Source organism: Patagioenas fasciata, chromosome 9 (assembly GCF_037038585.1).
Source record: "Patagioenas fasciata isolate bPatFas1 chromosome 9, bPatFas1.hap1, whole genome shotgun sequence".
NCBI lineage: Eukaryota > Metazoa > Chordata > Aves > Columbiformes > Columbidae > Patagioenas > Patagioenas fasciata.
Window position 1 is genome coordinate 30668503 of NC_092528.1, and position 21805 is coordinate 30690307.

A 21805-nucleotide genomic window follows, 5' to 3' on the forward strand; every position below is an offset into this window, starting at 1 on the left:
GGCCCGGCCCCGCTCCGGCGGAAGGGGCGGAGCGCGGGGCCGGGCCCGGCCGGGCTCTGGGGGCAGAGCGCGGGCTTTGCGGGCTGTGCGTGCGCGCACTGGGAGCTCCGCGCCGCCGCTCTGCGCGTCCCCTTAACACAACCGGGCTGCGGTACCGCAACCCCCGGCCCGCCTGGGTGCAAATGAAGGCAGAAACGGACGCTTTAGCATTCGATAAGCGTTTTCCCGTCTGTCGGCGCTGTGTGCTATGAAGCGCATCTTCTGTCGCTGCTCAGGTGGGGTTTCTTAGGAGACGCAGAGGAAGGTAACTACGTCCATGAAGCTCTCCTGGCAATGTTCCCAACGTGTTTTGGAAACGCTTCTCTGAACTTTTAATTGGTCTTTTCAGGTGAAAAGAGGAGGAAATGGGGAAAGGTGTGAGTACAAACATTAAAGTTACATATGAAATTGCAACCTAATATCTAGTTCCACTGTCAGATTTCAAACAACTTTGTCCTAAGAACGATAGCGGTGTGCGGTTGTAAATGTTTTAATTGTGTTATGGCTGTGATGGGTCTTTCAATAATTTTAAAAAAAATTATTTTAAGCATTAAAAAAATTCTTCAAGCATTGAAAGCGGAAACAAAGGGGCACACAAGGTGTTTCTGACAGTCTAGTTATCACGTAACAGTGTTAATGTCTAGGAAGTGGGGGAAAAGTAACTTTTATTTCCCTTGGTTCCTACTGATTTGTATTTGTTAGTACGGGAGAGTCAAAAAGCAAAAAAATGGCACCTAATTTTTATTATTGATCTATTTACCGTTCATTTAACACAGCAATTCCCCAGCCTGTGTCGGGTGCACGTTCGCTGAAGAAGGCTTGAAAGCACCAGCAGCGTTGCCGAGAGCCCAAACACCGCCGGGGCGGCTCCGGAACGCCCGGCAGCTCCGCCTCTACCGCGGGGGGGGCCAGCACGGCCAGGGCTCCGCCGCACCCGGGAACCGAACCTGCTCTCGCTCGGGGCTGCTCACGGCGCCACCTCACCAGCACGGCGGCCCTGTGACGTCTCTCCGCGGCGCACCAATGAGATGCAGCCACGCCTGCCACTAGCGCCCGCGTACCCGGAAGGGGCGGGGCGCAGGCGGTTGGTGGCGGCCGGCCGGGCGTGCGGAGTCTCCTCAGCGGCGGCGCCGCTCCCGCCTGGGCCACCGGGCCGCCGCCGCCATGTCGCCCGCCATCGTGGCCCAGGAGGGCGGCCGGCAGCGCCGGGCTGCGAGCCACCACCACTACTTGGACGTGAGGAGCGAGGCGCCTCCCGGCCTGGTGCTCTGCGGGGACGGGCTGCCGGGCGGTGAGGCCGAGGCGCTGATGCCACCGGAGGCGGGCGTGCGGGGAGCGCGGGGGTGCCGGGCGGAGCTGGGCAGCATCCTGCTGCTGCTGGTGCTGTACGTGCTGCAGGGCATCCCGCTGGGGCTGGCGGGCAGCGTGCCCCTCATCCTGCAGAGCAAGAGCGCCAGCTACACCGACCAGGCCTTCTTCAGCTTCGTGTTCTGGCCCTTCAGCCTCAAGCTGCTCTGGGCCCCTTTGGTGGACGCCGTCTACCTGCGGGGCTTCGGCCGCCGCAAGTCCTGGCTGGTCCCCACGCAGTATGTGCTGGGGCTCTTCATGATCTACATGTCCACCCAGGTGGACGTGCTGCTGGGCGACGGGGAGAGCCGGAGCCCCGACGTGGTGGCCCTCACCGTGACTTTCTTCCTCTTCGAGTTCCTGGCGGCAACGCAGGACATCGCGGTGGACGGCTGGGCCCTGACCATGCTGTCCAGGGAGAACGTGGGTTACGCCTCTACCTGCAACTCTGTGGGCCAGACGGCCGGGTACTTCCTGGGCAATGTCCTCTTCCTGGCCCTGGAGTCGGCGTCCTTCTGCAACAAGTACCTGCGGTTCCAGCCCCAGCCCCAGGGCATCGTGACCCTCTCAGGTACTGCTGGGATGGGGATGGTTCTTCCCTCAACCTGGACCGAAGTTCCGTTCATGGTTTGGCGCTGTGAACAGAGCAGGTTGGGTTTGTCCTTTGCCCATGAGAAGGCAGAGCCTGCCAGGAGGCTGGTGGAATCCACTGCTACATGGACTGAACTTCCAGCCTGCTCCAGGTTTAAGAGTGTGGGAAACCTGTCTTGGCTTTATTTTGGCTGGGCTAAGCACTTTGGAGACCATTTTTTTTCCCCTGGTTTGATGGCCATGGATAGATTATTGTTTAAAAAAATCCAAACCAGCCAAAAGCTTTGCTTCTTTTTAAGGAGACCTTTTAAGAGCATCTCTTTGCATGAGGAAGGAAAGGGGAAATTAAAAAAAATACCCTTCCAAGATGATATTGTTCACAGAAATAACAACTGTTCAGTGTTGACCAGGAAGGCCTTATTTTAGTAAATTAAGGGGGATTTTGTTTTCTCTCTAATTAATTAAAAGGGATCTGGTAATCTCAGCAGAACTAGCTGTTAGTGTAGGGATATCTTCTGCTTGGCGGGCTTTGGGTTGTTTGGGTTTTTGTTTTCAGAAGGGTTTTAGAGGTGGTTGATGTTAGGAGTATGACATAGAAGATGCTTAAAATACACATTTTGCTTGCAAGGTTGAGTTTAGCCAGCTCAGCTTATGGGAGGACAAGAAAAACTGGCACCTCTTGTGACAGCAGTGTCAGAGTGACCATGGCGAGCAATGAAGAGGAAATTCTCATGGGTTTAGTTTCTTTTGCCTCTCTTACAGTGAGTGCTCTGCCTGTAAGAGAAAAGGTGTGTCAAAACTGAGGTGAATTGTTGGTTAAAGGCGAGTTTTTGCTTTCTGTCCTCTGTCTATCTTATTGATAAATCAGGATATCGGTTTCCAAGACTGCTGTACTTATTTTGTCTGTGCAGCTATTGCAATTGCTAACTGATCTTCCTCTTTGCTTCTGATTGATAACCTTATGTCTGGTCTACACGTCACCAAGCATAGAGAAGTGCTCACAGTGCCTCTGCTGGGTTGCTGCTTTCCTTTGTTTCCCTTGCTGTGCAGTTCCTCAGTGCTGGTGTCTCTTCCCTCTCGCTCCTGCAGCAGGCTGACATCTCCTGCTGCTGATGCAACTTGCAAGTCACTGGTGTAGTTAAGAGAGCTTAGTTTGTCTGTAATTACCTCTGATGTCCAGGTGTTTTGTTGTCTTGATTTGTTTTGTTTTTCTCAGTACTGTTTGTAAGAATGGATTTTTTACTATTACAAAAGTGCTGGGTTGGGGGGGGGAAAGGAAACAACTATCAAAAATACCACCACAGCCTATTTGACTTGTCCTGGAGCGCTAACCTGGTACTAACCTGGTGGAGGAAGAAAAGCAAATTGCTCTGACACTGTAGTTGCAGAATGTGTTTCTTTGGGCAGCAAAACTGGCTGCAAGAAGTGTCTGTTCCCTTGTTGCCATGGCTGTGTGCCGTGATTTGCTGTGTTCGTGTTTCTCCGGAGGCAGCTGCAGAGCAGCAGTCCTGTGAAGCAGCTCACGAAAACCAGGAGAGCTGCTCTCTGCTCCTGGTGCTGGTTATAATGGGGCTCCTGACAAGCCAGGGTGGCTCTCCAAGGGCCTTTGTTGTAGGCAGAGTGCAATGCCAGGCAAAGAGCAGGTCAGCGCTCCACAATCCCAGGTCAGCTTCAAGTTGTGGAGAAGCAAAAGCAACAGCCCCTTCAAGGCAGCTGAGACAGGGAGCGCCCTTTTCCCTGGGAAGAGATGTGTGGCTTTAGAATTACTTAAAGCTGCTGTGACAAAACAGCTGGCCCCCGACGCACCCCTCGGCCCTGGTTATTGTCCAGTGTGTCAGTCCCTGTCTAGTTCAAAAGCTCGCTTTGCCCCAGTACAGTGGTTTGTTTTACTGGTAATATTGTAGAGGCAGAGACAAACAGGGATGTGACCAGGCAGCACTGGAAGCTTTATGCTAGAAATTCCTTGTGTAAACTACAACTTTGAAGTTCTTTTGCGTGTATTCTGTTAGTGGACCATATGCCTGCTGCTATTGCCATGTTGCAGCGGAGAGTTGCCCTGACCAGGAACGTTCATGGGATGATGTTCAGAGCTATTTCTATTCCCATCCTCACACTGTAGTTCTTCCACTGTGATGATAACACTTTAGTGCTATTATTAGAGTCCACTCCTGTATGTCTCTTGTAGACAGTAGCTGTGATTAGCATGACTCATCTTTTACTTAAAAGTATATGCTCAGGCTAGTTTTTTTTAAATAGAGGAGAGAGCAATCTGACAGCATCAGTTATGATGGGATTTTTAGGACTGTATAGTAATTACTCCTACTTTTATACAGTCCTAAAATTACATTCAGCCCTTTGAAGGCAACTGCGAGGCTGATTTGGGCCGCAGTGAGAATGAGTTTGACACCCCTGGGTTGTGAGATCCTCTCTCCTTTTCTTTAGAAAAGGGAAAAGAATGCTGGGATATAGTAAAGCAGTCTTTCCGTGTTTTCTTCCATGCCTGTTGTGCTTTTCTGTTCCTGTGGATAAATAGCAGCTAATTATTGCCCAAACCTTTGCACTGTCTTTGCCCTTTCCCCAGCACTTGCTGCTGACTCTCGGCTCCTCGTGAGGCTTTGGGAGCTGCTCGTGACCAGGAAGATAAAAGGCTGCATCTGTTGCACTCTCTGCCCGTGACCGAGTTCTTTTGTGTCCCTTTACGAGAGGCGGAGGATAGGATTATTTTAGATTATCCATTTGCTCAAAAACTACTTGCCTTAAAACATTGGTGTGTTTTTACTGTTGCTGCCTTCAGATCCACAATTTAGCAAATATTATGTCTACTTAAAATAGAGCGCTTAACAGTTAGCAAGTGTTTAACAGCCACTTAAACCAGACTTGTCTGGGTGACTCTGCTTGCCAACTGTGTAAGAACTTTTATCAGGATATCTTCACGCTCTTAAATAAAATCTTTATTTCCTTCCGATGGTATTCTATAGGAAGTATAGAATGGAGGCACAGAGTTATTACATGAACACACAGTAAATCAGCTCCAGACTTGTGAATGACTCCTTCCTCAGAAGTTTTTTCCCTTTCCTGTAGCTATTACATGTGTTTTTTCCTCCTTGATCAGCTTTTGGTGATTGTATTTGTGATCCTTCAATGTTCTCGTTTCTACTTCTCTTTCTCCTCCAACGCGTTGGCTGTGGTTATTAATACACAGAACCCAGGGCAGTGACCCGGTTGACCCTGTGCTGTCTTAGATCGCGAGCAAACGTGGTGATAGAGGGAAAAGCTGGGTCACCATGTGTTTGTGCTTTACTTTTCTTGGTTGTTTCTAGGAGGGTCAGTGAGTAATGTTTTTATCCCATTTTGATTATTAGATTTATATATTTTGCAAACTAACTGCGTTTTCAATACTCAGTGAGTTGTTAATGAAGTGTTGATGATGATGTGGTTGGCTTGTTTGTTTCTTTCCCCACCAGATTTCCTGTTTTTCTGGGGAGCTGTCTTTCTAATTACCACTACACTGGTTGCCCTTTTGAAAAAGGAAAACAAGGAACTAACACCAACAAAAGAAGAAACAAAAGGCATCACTGACACATACAGGCTGCTATTCTCAATAATCAAGATGCCGGCAGTTCTTACTTTCTGCCTCTTGATCCTCACAGCAAAAGTAAGTAAATACCTCTATGAGTTGTTAGATGCTGATGATATCGGAGTCTGGAAGGTCGCTGGGGCCCTGTGATGTAACTTATTTCTTAGTTTTGCTGGTGGTTGTCATCAGAGTTCTGAATTTTCGTATGAAATGTGAAGCAGAATTGCTTATAGCATTGTGCCAAGCAGGGCTGTACAACAGAGAACGAGTGTTTGAGCTTTTCTCAGTGTTGACATAGGCATTAAAGAGCAGTTTGATTGCAATCTAGTATTATAGTAATTTGTTTCTAAACCTTTTGAAACAGCTGGGCTGTTTGTATAGGCTGAGAAGGACAGAAAATGTTTCTTTTAAACTAAATGTTATTCCCAGAGTCTGCAACTCTGTATAAACCAGGTTTCCACAGCTTCTGGTTGGCTGTCAAGGATACCAACAGCAATTAGGGCACAGGCTTGAAAGTCATTGCTGCATTTCATGTTCTTGGTGTAGTTTTGGCACTGATGACAGTAAGAGGGTGCAAGTGTACAACATGTCTCAGAACTCACTCAGAAATCAAGTCAGAAACAGTAGTGACTTGTACTCTATCACGTTACTGAATAAGCTGAATTTCTAGCCAGATTATCTCTGCTTTCCTCGGTTTATTTTGTGTAACGTCCGTTGCAGGTTGGATTTTCAGCAGCAGATGCTGTAACGGGACTCAAACTGGTGGAAGAGGGAGTACCCAAAGAGCACTTGGCTCTGCTGGCAGTTCCAATGGTTCCCCTACAGATCATATTGCCTCTGATCATCAGCAAATACACTGCAGGCCCCCAGCCACTGAACACCTTTTACAAAGCTATGCCTTTCAGGTAAAAACAAACCAATTGCATTTTATAGAAGCGTAGTAATTTGCGTATTCAGCTCAAGTGTAGGATTTCTTGTGGAACTCTCTAAGTTCCAAATACAAGAAAGGGTGTCAGAATTCTCACAGTCCATTGAAATCTCTGTGACTTGTGCCTTGAAGATGATTCATGTAGTGTCACATGTAAGAGAGCAGAACATGAGGTGTTTTGAAGGTGCATCCACAACAGCGCTGGAGCAGCAGTCTCCTGCTCTTGTTCAGTTCCTTACTCATGAGTCGCTCTGACTGCATCTGTAAGATGAGGTGTAAAATTCCCGATGTCAGAGAGGCAGAACGCACTGAGAAGCCACTTGGTGCATCTGCTTTGCCAAGGCAACCGAGAATGGAAGAAGCTGAGTCAGGCTGGTGCAGACAAGGAGACGTTTCATTTCTGTGTTGTGTTTGATACAGGAGTTTGCCTATGGAGTTGTAAAACCAACGAATCCAGCAAAATACCTAATGCTGTTACTCAGTGAATCATGTAACGTGCCTGTTACTGTAACGTATTCTTAAGCAACTATGTATGTTTTTGTAAAATAAAACAAAACCAGGTAGATCTTGCTCCAGCCGAATTTGGTTGGATATCTTGTGTGTTTGTTTCTACAAAAATAGATTTCTGTGTGAAGGGGTGGGGAGAAAGCTGGTATGGGAGATCTGGCAGTGAATGGCGTTTCTGTGGAAGGCAGAATTACAGAGTTGTCTAGGTATAAAAAGTTCTCCATTTCAGTACTTGCCAAATATTTAATATATAATTCTAAGATAGATATAGTTTTAACTATTTAGATGTAAACTATTTTAATGTATTCTGTATGTGTAAATGTTCAGTAGTTGCTTTGTATTAAGGAAACACATGGAAAGAATTACTTGGGTTATGAATTATCTTTCTTATTCCTCCAGATTACTACTTGGTCTGGAATTTGCTCTTCTGGTATGGTGGACTCCTAAAGTAAAACACGAAGGAGGATTTCCTGTCTACTACTATATCGTAGTACTGCTGAGTTATGCTTTACATCAGGTAACACTGTGGGAAGGGAAGGGAAGGGAAGGGAAAGGGAAGGGAAGGGAAGGGAAGGGAAGGGAAGGGAAGGGAAGGGAAGGGAAGGGAAGGGAAGGGAAGGGAAGGGAAGGGAAGGGAAGGGAAGGGAAGGGAAGGGAAGGGAAGGGAAAGGAAGGGAAAGGAAGGGAAAGGAAGGGAAAGGGAGGGGAGGGGCCTGGGTGTTTCATATCACTCAACCAGAGGACTGGAAATGCCGTTATCTGCTTTTGACCTTAGTTACACCAGAATTCCTCTGGGTCTGACCTGTTGTGCTGTGCAGCTGTATTTACTGCTGAGACTCTTGCCAATATTATTTCTCCTTCTTCTGGGTGCACCGCTGAACATTTTGTGTGGAGTTAGTTTTACTGCACCAGATCTGGGGTTGTTTCCCAGATTTTTTTCTTTTCCCCAAACCCAGAAGCTCAAAGTCGTGATAGAGCAGGAGAAATCCCAGCATGCTGGGTTTCACAGCCACCATGATGATCCTGCTTATTGTGCAGATCCATAAAGTGGTCCTAGAAAAAATACTTCATTGATTTTTTGGAAGAACGTCGTAACGGATCTGATCCAAAGGCCTGGAAAACAAACGTCTGATAGAAACTGGGCTTTGGATCAGAACTAAAATGTATACAGTCCCTGAAGAGTTGATTGAAAGCACGGAAGTGTTATTTTTATATGCAATTTGAGCTGGCTTTATGGTTTGTTAGTTTGCTGCCCTGAGTCATTGCGGTACCTGTGCGGCTGGCTCCGTTTCAGCGCCGCCCCAGAGAAGCAGCGCGGCCGCTCCGCGGGGTGAGCAGAGACGCGCTGCAGGCATCATTGCTCTCTTGTGCCGTTTTCAGCTGCTGGGTTACCTTTCAGTCAGCGCTGCTAACTTCAAGTCATCTCCCAAAACAGTTTTTGTGTTGTCCGTGTCTTTAACTGGGGAGACCTTACTGTGCCGTGGGTTTTCTTGCCTCCTGTAGATCACGCTGTATAGCATGTACGTTGCAATAATGGCTTTCAACGCCAAAGTCAGCGACCCGCTGATCGGAGGGACCTACATGACGCTCCTGAACACGGTGTCGAACCTGGGGGGGAACTGGCCTTCCACTGTCGCACTCTGGCTTGTGGACCCGCTGACGGTGAAGGAGTGCGCAGGGGCCCAGGAGCAGACCTGCGGGACTGCAGCGGCTGCAGAAGTAAGTTCTGGAGGCAGTTCCCTTCTTACCTGATGAAATTGCTTCTGTTAGTATTTTTCACCTTTTAAAACCTCCATAGTGCATAGTTTATGTGTAAAGATTTCCACTGATGGAGCTCATTCTCCTGTCTGATAAAATTAAATCTGTTTTCATCTGCACACTCTTAATAACTAACACCTTACCAAAGAGAGTAGTTGTCCATTTCTTTCTGGGCGGGATGAAAAGCTGGTGTTAGAAGCACTAGCTCAGTGCCCCATTCTCTGTGGTGCAAGGAGCCTGGTGTTACGTTTTTGAGAGCAAACCTTGCTAAGCTGAGGGTTGTGTAATTAGACACTCCATTCTTGGCAGGCTGGCTGTCCCCCAAGTCTCTTTAGTTTTGTGGTAGGTTTTTTGTTCTTTCTGTCTTTCTGGAGCTTTCCCATCTGGACACCTCGATACCTTCTCCGGTGATGTTACTTTGCTGTCTTTGATCTTCACGCTCCACGCGGGACGGAGCGGTGGGCCTGGCCGCCTTCCAGCTCTGGGCAGCCCTGTGGAACAGAACAAAGAGCTCGCTGTGCTGCTGCACGCAGATCAAACAACGGCACGCAAACCTACCTGGAAAGCAGCGTTTCAAATTCACCTGCTCATGAGCAAATGAGAAATTTTACCTTGTCTGTTTGGGAGGGTGGAAATGTTTGGGGGATTTCTGGGCTTGTGGTTGGTTTTTGGTGGTTTGTTTTGCTTTCCTGCACTCATGACTGAGATTTATTCCACACTTGGATGCCAGGACTCTTCGGGATGTGCAGGTTCTCTAAATGAACCAAGTGTTCTAGGAGTCAAACATGCCTTGTTTGAACTGGAGCTGCAGTTTTCCGCAGTGTGTGCTTCTCCTGCCCGTCTCTCGCTGGGCTGTCACTGCTGAGCTGCCTGTGCCCGGGCCTCTGTTGAATTTGAGCCTCTCCACCTCACCCCTCTGATCTTTCCTCACATCCTCCCAGTTGGTAACGTTCCCCCACCACTCCCTCCTCATTCCTAATCTGATCTTGACATGTCTCAGAGTGATGAAAACGCTGGCAGAACCTCACTCAAAGGACTGATTTATCTTGGGATTATTGCAGGATTGAAAGCTGAACAATAGCAGAAACTTACTGTGTGCTACACACGTACGTACCCTTTAAGTGCTGGATTTTCTGTCTTCCAGTTCTGCAATGGTTTTTTTCTGAGCAATATGCAGCATTTTGTGATGCAAGGTTATTTGTAAAGAAGTCATTTGGATGAGGTTGAGAGCAGTGCTTACCGTTTCAGGGCAGCCTGAGACAGCCAGACAGTTTGTGTGTTCTTGAGTTAGTCCCTTGGGCCAATGTGCTCCATTTACTGTTTTATAACAGTTTTCCTGCTTTTCATGCCAATGGTGCACTTGAAAGGCTCTCCTACTGTCTCTGTAAGAAACAAGGACTATTAAATATATTTAGTCGTACAGAAGAGCAAGTAAAAAGAAAATAGTGGATATTTAATGCCCAGTTTCTAAGTCTGTGTTTATCTCCCAGGGAATACTTAAGGCATCAACTTGTGCTCCTGTGTTTCAGCTCTGCACAAAAGCTGGCGGTTCCTGCGTTACCACCTTGGATGGTTACTACGTGGAGTCCGTCGTCTGCGTTATTCTGGGGTTTGGCTGGTGGTTCCTACTTGGGCCCAAACTGAAGAAGCTGCAGGACGAAGGACAGTCTGCGTGGAAGTGCAAGAGGACCAATTGACGCAGCTGAAATACTGGAGGGACTACCAAGGTCATTTTAGTTTTATTACAAAGACATATCCCATAATCAATAAGCAGGAATCTAGGTATTTTTAAATGCCACACCACCGAAAACCAGGATGGCTGAGACGTGGTATGTTTGTATGTGATACCACTTCCCCTCCCCATATGGAAATGTCGGTTCAGAAAGTAATTGTTACAAAACAGCACCTATGTACTGCATACATATCCCCGAGCTCTGGTTTCGGAGTCGTGGTTGCTGGTGTAACCGACGTCTGAATTTCCACGTGGTAACTGTGGCAGAGCTCCTCGTGCCATGTCTGTGTGAGCAGCAGCCGCGTCAGCCGAGCTCCAGCTCTTTGTTTTCAGCCAGAGCTGATGTGGCGTGGGGAGCCGGCCCAGGGAAGGATGGCAAGGGCATTTTGCCGTGTAGGTTGAGCGTGTTGTACTATGGAATTCCGTGTGGGAAAAGAAATGTTAACGTCTCTGGGCTTTGTTTCTTCTCACTGTATGAACTGTAAACCGCACCTCAAAGGATGAAATGTTTCAGAGATTCTTTTAAATGTATTTTCTGGCTTTTATAAGCTTTAAAGATTTATAAGAAAATATTTTTATAAACAAATTACATTTGTTTAATTTATTTCTGCTGTTTCAAAGCATTTTGATTTACATTCAAAGTACTTTCCTGATGAAAAATTGCTGTAAGGTAGGACTTCAGAGTAGCGCACAATACTCTAAGCCTTGAGCCCCGAAGGTGTGAACTGGCATGTGAGGGAGAGGGCGTGAGGGCCTGCGAACAGCGGTTGCTGTTTGAGGGAACGAATCGATAGCGTTGGTTCCTCTATGTCGCTAAAATTTGAATATTCCATTTCAAAATCAGTAGAAAAAATGCATCTGTTCCCAGCTAGGGATAAGCAAAGATGACCAGTGCCTTTGGAAGTGATTCAGTGACAACAAACTTGCCAAATTCCCGGTGAGCCCGTGTACGACTTGCTGCCACGTAACTCAAGGTCAATGCTGCGGTAGAGCTGCTCCAGGAGCTTGTCACTGATGCTGTGTCGTTGAAACGTTCCCATTGCATTTATCAGAAATGACTTCCCCCGAGTGCCTTAGTGATGTACAGCGCGCAGCCTGTACGCCTGGAGAGGGGCACTCGCACGTTGCTGGATGTATACGGTACATCGATATTAAAAGAGAAAACCATTAAAAATACCTTTGAAAGGTACATGATTTCCTTTTCCGTTCTGTGCTTCTTGCCTTGTCGATATTTGAAGTGCTGCGTCCTCAGCTTGGTGACCCAAACTCCACGGGGGTTGTGGATCTTTTGTTCCTGTGTGTTTCAGGAAAGAAGTCAATTGATACCAGCTTTTGAGTGAGGGGAGGGGACATACGGGTTTGTACACAGTGTCTGTGTGACACGAGAAGCGAGGAGGTGTCCAGAAGGGGACAGTGTGACCAGGTGGCACTGACGCCCATTCCTCTGTGTCCCCTCTCCCCTCTGAGTCTGACGCCCGTTCGTCTGTGTCCCCTCTCCCCTCCGAGTGACGCCGTGAGGGTTGTGGAAACCTGATCCCTGAACTGCAGATCCAGCCACCGCACGTTCGCAACGATTACGACGGAACCAGTCAAGCTAAAGAAAAGCACATTGTTTTCAGTCCCCAGACTAAAAGTCTTCCAGTTCCACCTCTGCGTAAGCACAAAAAGAATTTAAGAATACCTTGGAGATTTGTAGCTGAAGTTGGATGCACCTTTCACTCCTCACCCTTAACCGTGTACGAGGCACCTCAGTTCTGTGGCTTCGCTGGAGCAAGAGCTGCTTACTTGAACCACACCTTGTCCCCACCTCTTAGCCAGTAATTTAAGAATTGTTTTAATTTGAACCTTATTTTGATTGTTTGGTTGGGGTTTTTTTTTATATATAAGTGTTGGATTTTCTGCCTTGGATCCTAAATTGCCAACTGACTCCATGCTTTTCCTGAAATCCCAAGTTGTGACTGTTATTGTCTCATGTAGCACCTGGAAGTGGCTTCCCACAGAAGCCTTGTGTAAACAGCAATCCGCTTCTATACCATTGTCTGGTTATGTTCTTATGGTGCGTGTATTAATTTAAAGACCACATGGGAGCATCGCACAGACAGGCATGTGATTCTGCTGAGGGAAAGAGTTGGCTTGAGCCATTTGGTAACAAATTACAAATATTTGCTAGGGAAAAGAATAAATGATGATTAATACAGAGTTCCAGAGTTGGTTTTTTCTCTTAAAATAGTTCCCCACGGTGCCCTAGAGGACCAGTCCGACAGCTCTGAACAGTTAATGTTCTGTTTAAGTTACAGCAGACCGAGAGCACCGATCACCGCTCCCGGCCGTTGCCAGGGTCTGGCTTTGAAGTTGTCGGAGCGTTACCGTGCTTGGGTTGGGAAGTTCATTACAACCGCCTGCTGGGGCCGACCCGTCCATCCGCTCCCCCGGGGCCGGTTCCGCCCTCCCGGCCCCGCTTCCCGTGTCCCCGCCCCTGTTCCCGTGTCCCCGCCCCTGTTCCCGTGTCCCCGCCCCGGCTCCCGTCCCTCCCCGCGGGCCGGAGGAGCGGCGGCCATGGCGGAGCGGCGCAGCGGGGCGGCCGAGGGCCTGGCCCGGCTCTCGGAGTGGGCGGACGCGCACCTGAGCCTGCTGCGGGTGAGGGGCCGGGGCAGCGGGGCCGGGGGAGAGGCCGAGCCCCCCGAGCCCCGCTGAGCGCCTCTCTCTGCCCGCAGAGCCTGAGCAGCGCGCTGGCGGTGGCCGCGGTGCTGGTGCTGGCCCGGAGTGTCCGCATGGTGAGTGCGGGGGTGCGGGCGGGCCGGGCGGCTCTCGGTGGCCCCGTTCGAGCGGCATCTCCGCGGCCTGGACCGAGCGACCTTCCTCGCTCTGGTCTGTTTCCTAACTCATAAGCCTGTTCTGCATCCCCAGCTCCCGAGCGCTTGGTTGCTCTGCCGTACGTTCCAAACTGTCTCACACCTCTAGTCCCAATAGAGATGGTTTTCTCACATCTCACAACTGCTGGAGAGAGTCCAGCGCAGAGCTGTGAAGATGCTGAAGGGAGTGGAGCATCTCCCGTGTGAGGAAAGGCTGAGGGAGCTGGGGCTCTGGAGCTGGAGAAGAGGAAACTGAGGGGGGACTCATTCGTGGGGATCAATATGGAAAGGGGGAGTGTCAGGAGGATGGAGCCAGGCTCTTCTCGGTGACAACCAGTGGGCAGGACAAGGGGCAGTGGGTGCAAACTGGAACACAAGAGGTTTCACTTAAATTTGAGAAGAAACTTGTTCATGGTGAGGGTGGCAGAGCCTGGCCCAGGCTGCCCAGGGAGGTTGTGGAGTCTCCTTCTCTGCAGACATTCAAACCCGCCTGGACACCTTCCTGTGGAACCTCAGCTGGGTGTTCCTGCTCCATGGGGGGATTGCACTGGATGAGCTTTCCAGGGCCCTTCAACCCCTGACATTCTGGGATTCTGTGATCTTCTCTCCCTACTTCCATGAACAGAATTGCTTTTTCAAATATTTTTAAGCAGAACAGTACATTTTCGCTCACTTGTTGAAATGGCCAGTTTGTGCCCTGTACTAACGCTGCACCGCCAGCTCCAGCCAAAGCTGCGTCTCAGACCCCTTCTGCCGTGTTCTTCAGCTGCTTGAAAAATAACAGTTCCTCCGAGCTTCCCTCTGCACAATTCCAAATGCACTTTGCTATGGGAGAATATTTGTGTAAAATTCTTACTTCAAAATATTACCAAATGTCATCAGAATATTTTTTTTTCTGTTTTGTTTGTTGGGGGGGGAGGTGTTTGGTTTGGTTTGGTTTGGTGCTAAAACGCTCTTTTTGTGGGAATTAAGTGAACTTCAATGTGCATCACTCAAAAAACGGCTGTTTCTGTTCTTCCTCTAAACTTTGCGTTATGCCCGCCCCTAATGCTGCAAGTCCTGTAAAACAGGGAGCATCCCGAAGTGTCTGGCAAGGCTGGCACATAATGGCTTCTGCAGCTGGTCGCTATTAAATAGATATATACTTACCCTTGCTGTCTAATAATAGATCTGTAATTTGCCAAACTATTTTAAGAAGTTGGATTTAATGTGATTGTAACTGCTCTACATTTTTTGTTAAACTTTGTCTTGCTCTTTTTTCCACCAATAGACAACCAAGTTTACAAGTGCTTCAGACATACCCGCGGCGTTTGTAGAAAAGAACGTGAAATTGCGGGGCAAATTACACCACATCACCGAGAAAGGCCTGGAAGTGGAGCACGTCCCCATTAGCGTTCCTTTCTTTACATCGCTACAGAGAAAGTGTGAGTGAAAGAAGATGAGGAATGAGGGCAGGGATGAAATGATGTCCTTGGTGTGTCTGCAGAGAGAGAAAGGGACGGTGCAGTTCTGGCTCTGCCTTGTGGGCTTTCCGCATTTTACAGGTGGGAAACGGGGGATGCAGGACTGGAAGGAGATCTGTAAAAAGAGCTTCTCAATACAGTAGTTGTGTTAATTAGTGTCATTATCCTTGTATTTTTCCAACAGCAAAGCTGCCACGCAGGCAGTTGGCTTGCTTGCATGGTTCATCTCCTTCCTGACACAAATGCTGTTGGGATTTGTGGTTATTTGTGGATGAGGATCTGGCAGCTACATATACAAACCCCTGTACACAGCCCTATAGAAACCCCTGTGCACAGCCTTATAGAAACCCCTGTGCACAGCCCTATAGAAACCCCTATACACAGCCCTATAGAAACCCCTATACACAGCCCTATAGAAACCCCTACACATGGACAGTCTTTCTAAGACTTGGCAGCAGCCGAGCCACACGCTTTGTAAACACCTTGCCTGTTGCTTCTGCCCCTTCAGAGAAAATAATAGTGACTGCTAAGGAAAGCGGTTCTGTTTGTATGCAAAATCAAACAAATGAGCTGAAACCACCTGTGCAATCTTGAATTACATTTATTTTACTGGAGAGGTGAGACCAAAGTCTTATTTGCAAGGAAGTAGTGCTTTGGGGAGCTAAAATGGGTTGGTTTTTTTAAGTCAATGGCAGTAAAGGCGTTGAGAGGAGCTGAGGGGGTGCGTGAGGGTGCTGTGCTCCTAACGTGGTTCTGTGCGCAGGGCAGGGCCCGGGGCTGCTGCTGCTGCGGCTGGCGGGGGTGCAGCTGGCGCCCGGCGCCCTGGGCTGGCTGCAGCGGCACCTCAGGCCCACGCAGATCGTCTGGTTCCAGCTCCTCGGGAGGGAGGACGAGGCGCTCGAGTGCCTGGTTTCAGTGAACAAGGTAAATAGGGTGACAAAAGTTGCCTTTCATCTGCGCTTTTGAGTCTATGGTTGCGCAGTTCAGTTATCCCAGTACACTTAAAGAATGTCATTACTTATAGTTTATATATCTTGATGCGGATTTTCAGTGTTGGATTTGTAGATCTGATTGGAAGACGAGCAGTTTTGCAGGCCGATTGGTGACGTGGGTGTATTTTTCAGTTGGTGCCAGGCTATACTGTGCAGTGCCGATCAGCCTCTTGTTCAGTCCACCAAATGTCTCTCACAAGAGTTTGAATGCTGAATTCAGAAGTAAAGCCTGTGTCTAAGTAAAACCGTCTTAAGGGTGATGTGAGCATCGTATTTATTGTGTGTTTTTATAGGGTCGATTTCTCAGCGTGTGCTTAAATGAAGAGATCCTGCGGCAGGGGCTGGGCAGAGCGGCCCGCGTGGCCGGGCTGCACCACGAGTCTCGCCTCTACTGGAGGCTGCACAGGAGGCTCCTGCGCGCCGAGCTGAAGGCCTTGGAGAAAAGGAGAGGAATATGGAAAGAAGAAAGTTACTCGGAGAGAATTAGAGATCGTATAAGCAGCAATAAATTTGTGCAGATGCTGAAACAGTTTGTGAGCTGGTTAAGAAACTCTGTGTAAGGTAAGAAGGCTTGGCTGGAGGAATCGGTTGCCTGTGTTAAGTGCATTGTGGACAGTAGAAGTTTATGATGAAAAACAGTGCCATAATTTAAACGTAGCATTTAAATGCTTCTCTGTTACGTGTCGTTACTACATAGCCCACATGGATTAGAAAACTCCATTTCAGACCTTTATAAAGCTTGTGGTGTGTGTTTATAGACGAGCGTTTTGTTTGGTTTCTATTCTTATGCTACTTTTGCGTTTTATCTATGGTTTAAAAACCTTTCATCTTGAGCAATGGGTTGCATTGTTATCCATATAAAAGGTAATTTGTTATGGCAGATCTTAAAAAGCCGATAAGGTCATAACAACTGGAGTTTCTTGGAAAAAATATCACTCGGTGTATCAAAGAATATAAGTGAATGTGTCAATAATCCAAATTTTTAGAAGACAACATTCACTCAAAGGAGAAAAACCGATGCTGGTTTTTTCTGGTGGTTCTGTAAATATCTAAAATCAGATTGAAATAAAACTTTAAGATGAAATTTGGAAAGTGGACCACACTGTGCTAAGAACTTCAATTCTCGCTTTATTTTTGAAATGTGTTAAGTATATCAGAGTCTATTGTTATTTATTTTGTAAGTGTTCTCAGAATAAAGATTGAATTTCTTATGTTCATTGTCACGTGTTTTCAATACCAAGCACTTGAGCTTTGTTTTACCTCCCACAGTCCCAATATTTATTTAAAGTGGAGTATTTTACCGATTTTCTTTCCATGTGATTCCTTACCAATGAAATAATACTTGGGAGAAGTGTGTGGTACAAAAATCTTACTAGCTGAGCATTGCGTATCTGACTATTAGTTGCTATGTTATAGTACAGCGGACTTCAGGGCAAAATTGTGAATCTCGAGCTCCTTCTTTCCTCCGGTAAGAGGAAATGTCGGTGGTTGTTGAGTGCTGGTCCTGGGTCCCCGTGGCGGTGAAGCTGGTTTTCGCAAAGCACAGCGAGCGGTTGGCCACAATTTGGTGTGGCGCAGATCTGGGTGTTGGAAGCAGCGTGGGGACAGGATGCGGCCCTAGGGCAGGGACAGACCTCGGCGGGGCTGCAAACCACGGGGCTGCGCCTGTTAAAAATACGTGAAAATAAGTGGCGCATCTGGTTTCTGCATCAGACAGCGAAGGGCCAGGCGCTGCGGTGCTGCTTGGACATTCGGGGTCGGCTGTCCCATCCTCCAGAGCAAAACTCACAATTCAGTGTTAACTTCAACTACAAATTCAGTCTCAGCAATAATCTGCTGTTCCTACATCTGGGAAGTGCAGCTTTTCCAAACTGGGCATAATTGAACAGTTACAGTGTGTTTTTTTCTGGATAATTCTACCTGGACTTTGCACTTCTGATTTGCAAATGAGTGATAGGAAGGTTTAACGCAAAAATCCACTGTAAAGCTGAGAGAAAAATCTCAGGAAACCCTATGCTATTATACATTTCCGGCGAGCAGAGGTGAGGTGAGGGCACATAAGAACCCTCCCAGCCCTTATTATCCTTGGTGAAGTTCAGAAAAGCCCTAGAGTTTTTCTAAATTACAGCAAATTGCTGTATCCTTTCTGTTCAATTGTGAGGGACGTAAAAGGTGCCAACACAGCTGCTTTGTCAGTTCTTTGTCCTACTCTTATTTGGAACTAGATTTGTGAAGTTTCCTTCCCTGTATTTGTGGCTGGAGGTAATCGAACCATTTCCGAAGGAACTATGGAGAGGGATACTGAAATCTTTGAATTTGGGCCTCTCATGTATTTTCACGTTTTTTGCACAGGACAAGAGGTTTTGGTGATGTGCTTTTACTCCAGTTCTTGGTCAGCAAACAAACCCGGGGAAGCAGGTTTGTGTGAGGGATCGGTGCTGCCGTGGACAACGCTGCTCGCACAGAGAGCGACCGAGTGATTTGAGGTTGCAGTGACAAATGTTTTCATGAGAGTCAACTCCTGTAATTGCTTGTTAATGCTGGTTTTGTTATCATCCAGGGCTTATCTGTATGTTTTCTTTTTCAAACACCACAGCCGTCCCCCTCACGACAGCACAACTCAGTTCAAAGCTTCGCTTTCCATATGTGCCAGGCCCGAGAGGCCGCAGGTCTTGTCTCTGCGGGAGGCCTGTCTGTTGAAAACCCGTAAGGGGAGTAGGAACAAATCGCTGAGGAACCAGACGGGAGGTCGGGGGAGAAAAAGCACTTTATTGTAGAAAAACACCCTTTGAGGAGCATCATCCTGTTCCTTCAGCCACAGCAGCAATGCGCACGAGAGTATCTCCAAGCAGAGGATGCAGCTCTTGCGTGACTGAGAATGGCAATAATTAAACGATTTAGCTCGTGTGCCTTGGCCCTGCAACTCTGAATACGCTGCGAGCAATACAAAAAGATCTTAAGGAGTGAAAGGAGATGCCTCCAAATGGCTCACTAAGAAAAATACCTCCAGCATTGCATGGGGTTTTATGGCTGGTGCAGCATGTAAGGCAAATGGTTGTCATAAAGCCCACCAGGCGCCCTCGGAGCCCACCCGGAGCGGCAGGTGTGCTGGCAGTGTCCTTTCCTGAGGGACTGGCAAACCAAGGCCTGGCCACACAGTTCCCCCAACAGCAGAGGCCACGGGTCACCAGGCTCCATCATCCCCTCTTTCCCAGTCTGTCAGAGCTCAACCTGCTGGTTGGCTACAAAACGCTCCCCGGTCGTCCACGGGACCACCAGTAAAACCAGTCCGTCCACAGACACCCCACGGCCTCAGCAGATCAAATACGCAAAGAAGGGGGCGGCAGAAATATCGAAAGGTCAAAACATTCGCCCGAGTAAACAGAGTTGGCCTCATCTGTGATTACTCATTGATGGCTTGTGTACTTATTTTCATTACTTATCCCATGCACAAGTGGTAATGGGGGTAAAATATCCTTGTATATGCTTTCAGACCATTGTCTGGAACATCTTAATCTGTTTTGCATATTTGTTTAATATTGATAACCTCACAGTTAAATTAGAAAAATATTCTGACACTGCAGGTACCACACTCTCTGTCTGAATCACTGTTTGTCTCAATGCTTAAAAACTCATAGCGAAAGGGATAAGTTTTGATTTTTTTTTTTTTCTTTGAAGGAAATCACCTAAGTTTTGTGGTTTTGGTGCGGATTTTCACTTTTGACACACTGTGAAGGGCACTGCCTCTCCCTGCCCGGGTTATTGGGATGGAAAGTCTCCCAGGTAACGCAAGGATCAGAGGTAACAAATTACGAGTTCTCAAGAGAAGAGAATGTCCTCACGGAGTTTGTGATTAGAAACATTTTGATATATAATTTAATTAAATAATTGAATTATAACGGTAGAAGTGGAGTTTTGGGCTGGGGGGGTGTGAGGAAGGGCGGGGCCGCCGCGCGGCAGGTGCGGCCGTTGTGGCCGTTGCTGCCGTCCCGCGCGTCTCCATGGCAGCCGCCGCCGGCGGGACCGCCCCGCGCCCTCAGTGCCCGCCGGCCCGCGGATCGCCTCAGGGCGGACCGTCCTCCCCGGCTCGGGGGGCTCCGTCGGGCGGGTGAGAGAAAGGGGCCCTCGTCCCACGGCAGCCGTGAGGTGAGGCGGCGCTGAGGAGCAGCGCTGAGGGCGGGAGCGGCCCCGCAGCGCTGAGGGGCGGCTCTGAGGGGGAGCGCTGAGGGGCGGCGCTGAGGGGCAGCGCTGAGGGGCAGCGCTGAGGGGCGGCTCTGAGGGCCGGCTCTGAGGGGCTGCGCTGAGGGGCTGCGCTGAGGGGCTGCGCTGAGGGGCTGCGCTGAGGGCCGGCGCGGCGTCCCACCGGCTCAGAGCGGACACAATGGAGCAGGTTGAATGGGAGCGGGCGCGGGGCCGCCGCAACACCGGGACTGGATCGTCGGCCTCAGGCGCTTGCCGCCACGTCGCTGGCCGGCGGGAGCGCGTTCCGCTCCGGGCGCGGTGCCGCTCCGGGTTTGCCCTGCGCTCCGCGCCGGAGGGCGGGCCGGACCGGGGCGGGGCGGGCGGCAGCGCCGTGTGTTTGAACCGGAGAGCAGGTTGTGGCGGAGGCGGATGGGATTCTGCCGAGCTCGGTGTTCTCCGGTGGGTGCGGGCGGGACGGGCCCCGGGTGGGATGCTCTTTCCGGGGTGCTTCGAGGCGTGGGCGGGCGGCGACCGCGGTGCGGCCCCGCGGGGGCTCCTGCGGTGGGGCCGGAGGTGGCGGGTCGGACCCGTCCCCGCCCCTCTGGGAACCTCCGCTGGGCTTTCGTGTTGGGAGCTGGTGCTGGGTTTTGCCGGTGTTTGCAGCAGAAAGTTCAGGTGAAGGTTTACAAGGTGTAACTTTTTTTTTGGTCTGTTAAAGTGTTCTGGTGGCTGAGACCGCGTCTCCCGCGGGACGCTGGTGTAGCCGCTTTACAAAGGATCCGTGCCCTTTCCTTTCCCTGGAGCTGCAGAGCCGCAGCCGCCTGGCCCGGGGCACCCTCGGGAGCATCGTGGGGTCCCCGGGGAAAGAGGCGGCGCCGCCGGGACCGGGGGCTTCGCCTGGTGCTCCGAGCTGTGGCCGGGGTCGGCCGGAGGCAGCAGGGGCTGCTCCGGCGGCTGCGGTGGCCGTGTTTGTTCTGTTGGTTAAATAATGAATCACGTCGGATAAACTTCCAGTCTTCTTTTGGGCCCTTTGCCCCGTCTCTTGGAGGATAAAACCGACTTTTGCCTTATGGCGAGGGAGGCTCTGCTTGAATGTTGTGTCGGAACAGTTGCAGCACTCGGTTCCGTGATGAGCTAAAGCCAGAGAAAACTGCAGCCACTTAGTGTGGCTTAGATTTAAACCAGACTGTGTTAAATGAGGCTTAACGTAAAATCCTGACCCCGCTGAGGGGAGGACATCACCCGGAGAGTGTTGCAGGAGCTCGCTTGGCTGCAAGCCTGTGCTAAAATAGTCAAACCTCTTGCTGCATTGAGTCCTTCCTAAAAATACGTTGTTTGAGGGCTGATAATCTACTCCATAAAGCTTTTTTAATTATTATTATTATTTTCCCAAGAGGAAAAAAAAGAAAGTGCAATGAGCTGGAAACTATAGTCTGTGCATGTTTTGTTGTAATTAAGCAGCTGTCTAATTCTGGGAACTTCAACTCTAGCTGACCAAAAAGTGTTTTTAGAAGAAGTGTTATTAAATTCCAGGGAGAAAGATATAAGGCTTATCTGATGAAGTAGTCATAGGCTCTTTGTTTAAAGTGTGCTTTAACTCCTGAGCTGTAAAGCACAATGTTTGCCTGTTTTCAGTGGACTCTCCTGATCTACTTGTCCTTGGGACTTCTGGCCCATGTTACAAAACTTGGAGGAAGCAAAAGAAAACTTTGGGTGTCTTTTTTGAAATGTGAAAGAATAGCTGCATGTAACTTTACTAAAAAATTAGGATTCAACCCTGCAACAAGACACCCAAGTAAAAGATAATGTGATATATGGAAAGAAAATGCAGACTTTT

The 21805-nt window shown here is 48.9% G+C and overlaps 3 protein-coding genes across 7 annotated transcripts in view; all 3 read left to right on the forward strand.

Annotated features, from left to right (window-relative positions):
• The first annotated feature begins 46 nt into the window (after nt 1-46).
• SLC33A1 (solute carrier family 33 member 1) lies at nt 47-12678 on the forward strand. Its single transcript, XM_065844998.2, has 6 exons — nt 47-1957; nt 5442-5632; nt 6275-6459; nt 7389-7506; nt 8493-8708; nt 10277-12678. The coding sequence occupies exons 1-6, from the start codon at nt 1204-1206 to the stop codon at nt 10442-10444; spliced, it is 1632 nt and encodes a 543-aa protein (XP_065701070.1). The 5' UTR covers nt 47-1203; the 3' UTR covers nt 10445-12678.
• Nucleotides 12679-13006: 328 nt separating this feature from the next.
• Nucleotides 13007-16997, forward strand: C9H3orf33 (chromosome 9 C3orf33 homolog). Its single transcript, XM_065844705.2, has 5 exons — nt 13007-13116; nt 13194-13253; nt 14602-14755; nt 15558-15718; nt 16080-16997. Exons 1-5 carry the CDS (start codon nt 13036-13038, stop codon nt 16344-16346), a joined length of 723 nt encoding a protein of 240 aa, XP_065700777.1. The 5' UTR covers nt 13007-13035; the 3' UTR covers nt 16347-16997.
• Nucleotides 16998-19829: 2832 nt separating this feature from the next.
• PLCH1 (phospholipase C eta 1) overlaps nt 19830-21805 on the forward strand; it is a 69714-nt gene continuing 67738 nt past the window's right edge. For 4 of the 5 annotated variants that reach the window (XM_065844858.2, XM_071812777.1, XM_071812775.1 and 1 more), the window contains exon 1: nt 20323-20427. The gene's annotated coding sequence lies outside the window, so the exon portion shown is untranslated. Of the gene's footprint in view, nt 19933-20322; nt 20428-21805 lie in introns of those variants that run through there. The other variant, XM_071812774.1, reaches the window with a different exon arrangement.

Excerpts from the sequence above, each read along its gene's own strand:
- SLC33A1 (XM_065844998.2), top strand. The coding sequence starts at position 1,204 with ATGTCGCCCGCCATCGTGGCCCAGGAGGGCGGCCGGCAGCGCCGGGCT. Across the intron at positions 6,460-7,388 it reads TACAAAGCTATGCCTTTCAG|ATTACTACTTGGTCTGGAAT; the intron begins GTAAAAACAAAC and ends TTATTCCTCCAG. Across the intron at positions 7,507-8,492 it reads TGAGTTATGCTTTACATCAG|ATCACGCTGTATAGCATGTA; the intron begins GTAACACTGTGG and ends TGCCTCCTGTAG.
- C9H3orf33 (XM_065844705.2), top strand. The coding sequence starts at position 13,036 with ATGGCGGAGCGGCGCAGCGGGGCGGCCGAGGGCCTGGCCCGGCTCTCG. Across the intron at positions 13,117-13,193 it reads CGCACCTGAGCCTGCTGCGG|AGCCTGAGCAGCGCGCTGGC; the intron begins GTGAGGGGCCGG and ends CTCTGCCCGCAG. Across the intron at positions 13,254-14,601 it reads TGGCCCGGAGTGTCCGCATG|ACAACCAAGTTTACAAGTGC; the intron begins GTGAGTGCGGGG and ends TTCCACCAATAG.